At 53.2% G+C, this 10,785-nt stretch overlaps 1 protein-coding gene across 1 annotated transcript in view; it reads right to left on the reverse strand.

Moving 5' to 3' along the window:
• PFKFB4 (6-phosphofructo-2-kinase/fructose-2,6-biphosphatase 4) overlaps positions 1 to 10,785 on the reverse strand; it is a 38,614-nt gene that overhangs the window by 20,898 nt on the left and 6,931 nt on the right. Inside the window, exons 4-8 of the mRNA XM_023520561.1 lie at positions 5,802 to 5,868; positions 3,420 to 3,494; positions 2,984 to 3,040; positions 2,187 to 2,308; positions 66 to 327 (exon numbers count right to left, since the gene is read on the reverse strand). Of these exons, the coding sequence (XP_023376329.1) occupies positions 66 to 327; positions 2,187 to 2,308; positions 2,984 to 3,040; positions 3,420 to 3,494; positions 5,802 to 5,868 (583 nt within the window). The remainder of the gene's footprint in view (positions 1 to 65; positions 328 to 2,186; positions 2,309 to 2,983; positions 3,041 to 3,419; positions 3,495 to 5,801; positions 5,869 to 10,785) is intronic.

The following is a 10,785-nucleotide window of genomic DNA, read 5'->3' on the forward strand; positions in this document are numbered from 1 at the left end:
ACTTGAGGATCACATATTAGCTGCGAGAGCTGGAGCCCAGCCCTCGGGCACACACATGCACATACCCGGCCACCCAGGGGTCCCAATGCACAGACACACACACACATACATGCACTGACCTCCCTGCCCCGGGGAGACAGTCCTGGGTCCCCTCCGATCCGGCCCTTGAGGTTGAGCTCACTCTCACCGTGCCGGCAGAGGTAGATGGAGCGGGGAGTGACATGGATGTTCATGAGGTAATAAACGATGCGACTCTGGATGTGGTCAGCGACGCGGTTCACCACATAGCTCTGTCCCACGTCCATGATCTTGATGTAGGACAGATCCCTTTTCAGACGGAAGGCAGAGAGAGGCCTGTGAGTGAACCCAGGGCCATCGAGGGCACATTCCGCCAGCCACAGGAACTGGCCGAAGAGCCTTGCTTGCATCTCTGCCCACCAGGCTCGACATCGCAACACACGGGACCGTCGGTCAGCTGCTGTGCACGTGATGGGCGCGAGGTAGGAGCGACGTGACACGTGCGACGGACAGACGAACCCCGTGGGAGGAACTCAACACTTATCGTACTCCCAAAAGGCGACATCTAAAGTGAGGGGTCAGTCAGGTCACTCTGTGATGTCAGCCGCTGCTCCGTGTCCCCCAGGCCCCTCTCGTCTACCTCTGACCTCTCAACACACTATCTATAAGATGGACAAGAGCCATTTTTTCCGGGCAGGATTGAGCTGGGAGTAGCTGGCAAACGGTCCTCCCCTCCACCCCTTCCAGTCAGCCGCTTTTCCTTCCACCAAGGAACTCTCCCCTAGAACCTGGCCTGGGGCATCAATGTGTGCCGAGCAGCCCTGCCCCACACCGGGCAGCGGGCGGGTGAGACAAGAAGCATGGGAGGATGGTGCTGGTGGCAGCAGCCGATAAACCCAGCTCAGCCACTTTCCCTGCTTTGGACCTGTGACACGTCGCAACGTGCAGAGCACACTTATTTGCTTATGTTTGCAGAGGGAGTGGGGGCGGCAGGAGGCAAAGGTGTGGTTTCTCAAGCACTGTGCTTGGGTTCAGCCCTGAGCCCCACAGATGTTCTCATCTGAGTTCTCACTGTCTGGGCCATGGGACCTCAGTTTAGGTTTAGGGGTATTACGCAGACACCACCGATAAAGACATCAGCAACGTTTACTGGCAAATCCGACAGGCACTGGTCCAGATCAGCCCCTCTCCTACGGTCACACGACAGAATCATGACGAGAAATGCTGTGCCGGGGAGACCAAGGGAGACACCAAAAACCACAGAAAGGCCAAGGCGGCGAGCGCCATGTAGTTCCAACCGGCTCGGGCTGGCTGCAGGGCCCGGCCGGACTCACGGCCAGTCCAGAAGCCCAGACCCCGGAAACCACCCCTCCACCCCCTCCGTTTGTGCTGCTTGATTCCTGGGTGTTACATATTCTTATGTAATTATAAATGACCCAAGCACAAAGATATATCCCAGCCTTTTCACTCAATGCATGACATATACCTTCCCACATCTCTTTAGCATGGTTTATACTGACTGTGTAATACTTTACCAAGGGGTCACGCTGTTACTTAACCACTGCCCCCACTTATGTTAAGACAAGACTTGGCAAACTATGGCCAGTAAGTCAAATTCAGCCCACGGCCTGTCTAGGTAAACACGGTCCGCCCAGTTATCTACTTATGGTCTAAGTTCCCTCTGCACTGCAATGGCAGAGCTGACTGTATGCCCCAAAGCCTAAAATATTTACTACCCGACCCTCTGGAGAACAAGTTTGCTGACGGCTGCTCTGAGAGCCCCAACTGAACGTCCCCTTGTGGGCTTAAAGAATCCTCCCCGCCCACCACTCATTGGCACCACTGTCCCCTTCTCAAAACAGACTGTGCTTTTAAAGAGCATGTCATGTTTGCAAATGCCTGTGGGAGGACCCCCTGTACGTAAATCAGGCTTGATCTTATGACGGAATAATAGAAAATTCTGACTCTCAGAGCTCCAGATAAGGCAACAGCTCCTGCGAGTCACCTCAGGCCCATGACTTCTGCTCCAAGGAAAGAAACAAAGAAGGTCCGACCACCTCTGCCTGTTGGGGTGGCCCCTCGGCCACCACCATGGAAAGCCCCAAGGAAGCAGCCAAGTGGGGCCCCCACCCCCACCAGAGCTGCAGGATACGGGCTCCCTCGCTCACCTGTCCAGGTCCTCATCCAGAGACTCGTACGAATTCTCATAGCACTCGATGCGCTTCATGAAGTCCTCTGTGGCCTCGTCACTGTCGCGGTTGACATAGTCCGGGCTGCCCAGTTTCACTTGCTGCCGGGGCCATGCACAGAGCAAGGACGCGTCAAGGCTGGAGGCCAGGCAGGGCCGGAGACCAAGGAGAATGCTGGGCGGGGAGGGGGTGGCTGGGCCGGAGGCCAGGCTGAGGCTGGGGAGGGGGGCGACGGCCCAGGGGGCTGGTCCCTAGTCCAAGTTCCCACAGTGGTGCTAAGAGAGTGTTAATGGCACCCTGAGGTTGGAGTCCCTTGCCCTATGGGACAGGAGGAGGTGAGGCCAGAGGGGTGAGGGACCTGGAGACCCTCCCCACCCAAACTATCTCCCCAAAATCAGATGTACACTCCTGGGATAAACAGGGGGTAGGGGAGAGGGGTCAAGATTCTTTCTCTTTCAAATGTAAACACCACCCCCCAACCCACTCCCCTACCCAGGGGCTGAAGCTCCTCTCGCATTGTCCAGGGGATTCTGAGAGGAAGCGAAGAGGTGGGAGCAGGAATGAACGCCCCCAGCGACACAGCCCCACAGGAGAGGTCCTCAGGGGTGCAGGCTCACCTGACCCAGCATTCCTCTGCCTCCCACGCCCCGCCCCAAGCTTCAGGAGACCGAATTAAGGTCAGCCCAGGCATCGGCCAAAGAGCTGGAGAGGGACCTCACTGTCCCATGCCACCTTCATTGTTCTACTGTCCCAATAAGGTCAGATGGACCACTCACCACGATGTTAGCGGCTATGACCTCAGGATCCACGCAGATGGATTCAACGAAAAAGGTCTGCGGCGAGGACCGGGGTGGGCCGGAGGGAAGGGACCACAGACACGTTCAGGGCTCTGGGCCTAGCTCCACGGAGCCCTGGCCCACTGAGGGCCAAGCTGAGCAGCCGGGGCCCCCAGGCCCTTCTTTTGGGGGTGGGGGCAGGGTCTAGAAGCACGGAACCAAAGCAGGTGCCGCCCTATCCAGGACTCTCCCGAGACCCTGGCCTCCCCAGAAAGAAGACTACAGGTGGAAGAGAAAAATGCAGCCCCTCTCATCCCAAGTCGACGTGGTGGCCCGCCTGTCCAATGCCCTGCCCGCATCAGAGGCCACGAAAGGGGCCCCAGAGGGTCGAAACGTGCCACGGCCCAGCAGAGGAGGGGAGCCAACCAGGTCTCACCTTGTAGCCGTTCTGTTCCCCAAAATGAAAGATGGTCCCTCTCCGTTCCCGGGTGGTATTCGTTGCATCAAAAACCTAGGACCAAACTGGAGTTAACTTGGCCTCCGGCCCTGGAGAAGGTAGGAGGCCACCGACCGCCACAGTACAGGGACAGGATTTCTCACCGAGACCAGCTGCTGCCCAGGCCACCCACCCGGCCAGTCTCCTTTAGACCTGCTTAGTTGTTCCTCCCCTTTCTTGGGGAGCACGCCCCAAGGAAGCCGAAGGAGTAGGTGCCTTGCTCCCAGCCTGGCGGCAAACCCTCGGCACTGAGGAATGCACTCAGCACTGCTCTGTATACAGCAGGCACTCAATCCATTTTTGATGAACAGGTCTTCCAGGGAAACCAGTTAAACCTGGAGCAGTGAACCCACGTTTATTTCCACTCCATCCTGAGACCCCAGAATGGGAACAGAAAGATAAAGAGAACAAGAGAAGACAAGAGAGAAACGGGAGATGTCAACAAAATGCGTAAGGTAGATAGATACGTGGTGACTGACTCGGAAATGGAGGAAACCAAACAGAAGCCCTCGCCAACCAGAGCGCACCTGCTCATGCAGCACCAGCACGGTCAGGACCAGGGCCACAGGCATCTCTGACGAAAGGGACCAGGGTGTGGAGGAAATGGGAAGACTGGCCGGCCGAGCAACCAAGAGCTGGTGGAGCCCCAGGCACCGTCCCCACCCTGTCTAGCCGGCTCTGTGTGCCTGGCGCTGGTGCAGGCGCCCTCGCGGGCAGCCCGCTCACCCGCAGGTCCCAGCAGCTTGCAGAGCATTCAACCGGGATTCACTGGACGCTCTAGCAAAACTGCTAACACAAAACACGGAGACTAAAACAGAATAAAAAGAACTTCAAGAAAAATGGAGACGGGTATGAACAGAAGGAAACGTCAAAAAACAGATCATCATCTAAGGAGAGAGACAGAACGCTCGAGGAACCACGAACGAAGAGCAGAGTTCTAAAAGGCTGGAATGTCAGAGAACAAAGTATTTAAAATGTAGAAATTAAAATGTGAGCACGGAAAATTTTTTAAAAATTCAATCACATACTTGTAAGATACTGTTGAGAAAAATCTCTCTGGAAGGCGGACAAAAAAGGCAGAGAGAGAAAATAAGGGGAAAAAAAAGATAAAATTAGGGATCGACCCTAGCATGCAGCCACCAGGCGTTCTGGGAAAAGCAGCTCTGAAAAGGGGAGTGAAGGGAGGAATCGGTTGTCAGAAAGTGGCAGGTTTATACAAGTAATGGCGTCCGACAATTTCTCCGACTTGCTGGACAGAGATTCCTGATAGAAAGGGTTCCCGGCCCCAGAATGGTGTTGAAGAGACGACGTACCACAAGATACATCACCCTGAAGACCCTACGGGCCTCCCCTGAGGAGGGGCCGTGAGAAGCCCCCAGCTCCCTCCAAGAGACAAAACTTTCAGGAAGATCAGCAAATCAGAATGACATTCGACTTTTCCACAGGCAGGCCAGAAGCCATAATACAAGGGAGCGATGTTGTGGAAATTCAAAGGGGAAAGTACTTCCCGCCTAGAATTCTATACCCAACCAGAGAATATAAAAATAAAAAGAGACATTTCTAGACATGCAAGATCTCATGAAATCTACTTCTCAAGTCCCTTTCTCAGGAAGCTATGAGAGGATGTGCACCAATAAAAAGAGTCAGTAAACCACAGAAAAGGAAGACACTAGATCCAAAAGCAGGGCATTCAAGCCAGGAAGGAAGAGAAGGGAATTCCCAGGTGACAGCTGTGCCACAGACCTAGAGGGCTCTGATCCAGATGGAGCTAGGGCACAGGGCAGTCCAGGAGGCACGCCCCCAAGAGGAAACAGGTAGGACAAAAGTTGCTCTGTCTGATTGCATAGGGGTGGGGCAGTGTCCTTTCCCACAGACATCCTTGCTCGGCCTTGCTTGTCCCAACCTTCCACCTGACTTGAGGGCCTAACACACAGGTAGACTTCCCTTACCCAGGATTCAGCTGGTTCCTGGAACAGCCAATAATGTTGGGCGGAATTCTCTCTATACCAGGAGAAATCGCATTTGCTAAAGACTTAGGTAACTCGATCCCTCTAACCTCTAAGGTGGCCAAAAATGTGAGAATTCCAAGGGAAGTCCTGACAGGTCAAAGGCAACGACAAGGCCTGGAAGAAACTCCTAGCCTACATCCAGCCTCTGGCTTCCTCCCGCATAGCACCTGCGACTTCCTCCTGGGGCTGGCACCCAGGCGCCTCCGGGCCACACACCCCTTGCATTCCCCTCCAGAGGCCTGGTAAGCAAAGGGATAGATGTGTGTGGGCTCCCACATGTCACTCCCAGATGTCACCAGGGGATCACACTCACCGCCACATGTCCCCCCTCCTCACTAAGGAAGCGCCGGACATCACGGAGGGCTGCCAGGGCACACTGCCTTCAGGGGAGAAAACACAGGGTCAGCCAGCATCCGACCCTGGCTGCAGGAGGGCAGCTGAGTCAGGGCCACATCGTACCCCAGATAGGAGAGGGACAGCCCCTGGGGCCACTTCTTTCTTTTCAAGGTTTCTCTTTTCTTGAGATGATTTTCACCGTTTTGCTAACTCTGCTCCTTAAGAGTAGAAGGCTATGTGTCCCTGGCCATTGGGAATAATTTTGAAATATCACCTTTCTGAATTTTCCCGTTTTGTCTTATGTACAAATCCAAGCGGCCATTTTGCCATATTCATGACTTCTAATTGTCATGCCTTTTCCCTGGTTATCATAATAAGCACTTTTAAAACCAGACATTGCCTTGTGTGTGTGTCAGGGCTGGTGGTGGGCAGAGGAGAGACACTATCACTGGCCCCCCAGGCAATATTAAGCTTAATATTCAATTTTCTTTCCTGGATGAGAAAATTCCCCAAACCATCCCTTCTGGAAGAGGGTGCTATGTCTCTGCCTCTTGCACCCATGTCCAGAGACCCTCTGGGAGGCAAAATCCTCACCATGACTGACCACCGACTACAATGCATTCAAAACGTCTCTGCCTTTTCATTGGCTGCTAGAAAATGGATTGGCAAGTAGCAGGACCTTTCTACTATCATCCATTTCTCCTAGAAGGTCCAGAGATATAGAAATCACTTTGACTTTTTATCTACAGCCTTCACCTTTTCAATGTAAGAGTAAAGTTCGATCTCCCATGTTTGATCTTCAGATCTTGTGTGTGAACCCCCAGTGCATCAAAGGACCGTGCTGTGGGGACCGTCACCAGGTCAGCGTGCCCAAGGATGGGGTCATCAGGAAGTCGGTAGCAGAGCTGAGCTTAGATCACTGGAAGGAGCTCCTCTGCCTCCCTGTGACCCTTCGGTGCCCTAGTGGCTCCTTCAATTGAAAACCTCAAAGTGCTTTCTTCTTTGGCCAAAAGACCTGAATTCTGAGTCCAGGAAACAGGCATTGCCAGAGCCATTTCCTGCCGCTCGCATTTAGAGTCCCATGTTCTGGGCTGAGATCACCTCTGGGGGCTGCTCTGACTGAGGCCCGAGCACCTGGGAGAGATCTCAGGGCCCCAGGGGAAATGCTAGGGGAAGAGCCTGGGAGCCAGTGTGTGCAGGGGTGCGGATGTGAATGGGTGCACACGTGCATGCATCCACATGCGGGTGTGTGTGTGTGTGTGTGTGTGTGTGTGTGTGTGTGTGCTGTGCCCACATGTGTGTGCAAGTCTGTGAGTATGCACGTGTGAGTGTAACTGTGTATGCCACGAATGTGTGTGTGGTACAACCAATGTATTTGGTCTTTGCCCCAGGTTCCTGGCACAGAACTCCTAAAACCCTTGGGATTTCCGGAGTGAGAGGAATATCTTATTATTCATAAGGAGCCCCTTTTGCTCACACTGAGTTTATGCTAATGAGGTGACTCAGGATAGGGCTCCTGGATAGCCTTCTGGTGGGACTGGTCCAAAGACCAAGTGATTAAAAGGTTGGAACTTTCAGCCTTCCAGAAGGCGGGGTGGGCTGGAGATGCAGTGAGCTCTGTGGAACTCTTGAACAGAGAGAGTTGGAGAGCTTCCGGGTTGGCGAACACAGGGAGATGCGGGGAGGATGACCTGGCCCTGCCCTGCCTGGGCATCACGTCCATTTGGCTGAGTTATATCCTGAGTTACATCCTTTATAATAAACCCGTGAACATAAATGATGTTCCCAAGCTCAGTGAGCCATTCTAGCAATTTTTTTCCCTTCTCTTTCTCAGCACACTTCATTGGTCTGGCCTTAGCCTCTCACCAGGACGATCCTAGACCCCTGAGGTGGCGGAAGACAACAGCCCAGTTTGACGAATGGTGACAGGGTTTAAGCCTTGAGCAGGCTAAAGGTAACATCATAAGCTAAGTTCTGTTTCAGCTCTGTAGTCCTAAGCCTGGAAGCCTGGAGGACCCCTTGGCTTCCGTCTGGGACTGGGAGCTGGGAGCTTACTTAAGAGTCGTCCTTGGAAGAAATGACTTATTATCCTTATGTCACCTCTGGCTAAACAGCTCCAAACATGACCCAGAACCCCTAACCAACGGCATCTTGTGACTGCCTTATGTGATCTGTAACCTACACGCCATTGGCAAGTCTTGTCTTTTAGGTCCTGAGCCCTTCCGTCTCCTGATTGGCCAATTCTAATAAACTAATTCCTTTCTTTACTGCAAAACCCTGCTCGTGAGTATTTTGGCCAGAGCATGCAGGCAGACGAACTTAATTACTGGGCTTTGGTAACAGCTGTCGGAACCCTTGATTGACAGTGGATCAGTCAGAAGTAGAGGTGGCTCCCCGCCCCAGGGACTTGTGACTGGTGCTTCAAGTAAAGGCAGTCTAGACGGCTGAACCCTTACCCTGTGGGGACCGACGCTCACCTCAGGAAGGCAGTGTCAGAACGGAAGTGATTTGTTGGACATATTCAGTTGGTGCGACAGAACTGGAGAATTAGTGGGTTTCAGTGTCCCCAAGCCCTCGTGTGTGGTGACTGTAAAAGCACAGGCATTTGAGTGAGCGCATGTGTGTGCACGGCTATGTGTGCATGCACCATGCGCATGAGTTTAGGGTTTGGGGTGTACATGCTCAAATGTGCACACAGGATGTGCACATGTGTGAACACCCATGTACACATGGGGTGTGTACACACACCCTCGTGTGGTATGTGCACACGTATGAGAGTGCTTGGAGTGTATTTAACCATATACCCACGTGAGCACATAGGGTGAGCACAAGTGTGTATATGCCCATACATGTGCCAAGAGATGTGCAAGAGTGTGTATACTTGCCCTTGTGTGTGCTGTATGATCGCGAATGACTACATGTGCACGAGTCTGAGTATTTACATGTGTATGCGTCCACGTGTGTGTATACTCACATCTCACACATACAGTGTAACTGCGCGCACATGGGTATGTATGTGTGTGTGAACTCATGCATACCTATGGAAGGGGTGTGCATGGTATGAGACTGTTGCACAAGTGTGAATGTGCCTGACGGTGTACACGGGTGACGGTGTACAGTCGTGCATACATGACTGACTTGCTTTTTACTAGAGCTTCCACTGTGCCTAGAACCAGGGACAGATCTCAATACCGTGCACCTCTAGGGACCTCGACAGCGTGTGAGTAGACGGGCCGCTGGGAAATGCAGCCTTCTCTTCCCATTTTTAAAAAGTCCGACTCTTATTTTGCCAGTTCTCTGTGGGGCATTTTGGGCTGGTGAATGGGAAATGGCCAGGTGGCCCAGTGGCCAGAACCGGGCTTTGAATACATGAGGGAAGGTTTCTAGCAACAGCCAGAAGATGTGCCTGCAGAGAGGCACACGTGAGCCGCCCCCAGTGTCTACTGCTGGGGCCTCTGCTCCAGCTGGATGACCCTGGACTGGCTTCCCAAACTCTGAGTCTGGGTTCCCCAATTTAAATTAATTCCAACACTACTACCTTCAATGAGCGGCATGACTGGTGGGCTCTGGGAATGCCAGCTTTCACGTTCTCCACACGAACGCGTTGGATTCAGACAGGCCTGGCTTCAAATTCAAACCCTGAGTGATCCCAGACGATACTGTCACTTTCTGACCTTAGCCTCAGCATCTGGGAGAGCGAGGCACCATCACCCACTACAGGGAAGATCAAACAAGCTAGTGAGAGCCCACAGCTCGAGGCTGTTGTAGAATCTGCAATTGACATGACCTCTGACTTACTATTGGATAATTCTGGAATGATGGATTGAAGAGTTTTTAGTGGTATATGGGCTTAGATTTAAGTCTGAGTCTCTCAGTCTCCTCATCTATACAATTGGGGGGAGGGTGACAATGGGCATCACACACGTAGCACACAGTAGGAGTTCAAATATCAGTCCCTTCCGTTTCGTCTGAGCTGACATCACCAGACAGCCCAGCCTTGAGTTTCACTCACAATTCAGCCATAGAGTCCTGAATGTCAGACTCCCTTTCCTTCTTGGTGAAGCAGCCTGGTCCAGCCCCACTGACCCAACAGCAAAGGCGAGCTGAAGAGCCAAGACCCACAGTGGGGCTCTCCTGCCACCTAGTGGCGAAATGGGGAGCTAGCCGCCTAGTGGCCTGACCCAGGCGGCTTCTGGCCTAGGGCTGTGCTTGACTTGGGGAAGTTACTAGAGCTGGGCCAACCTCTGATCAATGCCCTATCAGGATGGCTGGGCCCAGAGCAAGAGCAAGGAAGCTTCTTGATCCCTCAGATGATACCTGCCAAGAGGAGCCTAGCATAGCTCATCAGACTACCAGATGGTGCTGTTTCTCTGGAGAAAGCACTCAGTTCAAAGTTCAAGTCATGGGTGGGGTGGGGTGGGTATCATTTGCAAATTCTCATCTCACTGAAAGTTGTCACCCCATGAATAATAATAGCAGGAGTGTGAACTAGTGACCAGCACTTCAAAGCAAAGCTAAGGCCTACCCCACATATACAAAGAACATGCCAAGCACATGCTAACCATCCTTCAAATACACAGAAGGGGACTTATGCGGGGGCAAGGGAAGAAAGGCCCCAGTTCCAGGCCTGATCCTTCTGGCTTTGTGAGGTACCAGGAGGTGGTCCTACTCCCACTCTGCCGCATCCCTGGGGCCTGTACCCCTGACTGCTTGGGCTCCCCTCCCCGCCAGAGGCCATCCCCACGGAGGACTGGGCCTTTGCAGCCAGCCCTGACCTGCCTTGGCTAAGCCTCAGACATCTCCCCGAAGCCCTGTCCTCCCTTCCCACAGGATATACTTATCGAGGGCTCATTAACACCAGGCAGGGCAGGGCCAGACACCAAAAGGCCACACACCATCTCATCTTGTCCCCAAACCCATCCCATCCCCAACCCTACACCTGAGAGGTCAAGAGAGCAGCC

The sequence above is a fragment of the Pteropus vampyrus genome, unplaced genomic scaffold (assembly GCF_000151845.1).
Source record: "Pteropus vampyrus isolate Shadow unplaced genomic scaffold, Pvam_2.0 Scaffold271, whole genome shotgun sequence".
NCBI lineage: Eukaryota > Metazoa > Chordata > Mammalia > Chiroptera > Pteropodidae > Pteropus > Pteropus vampyrus.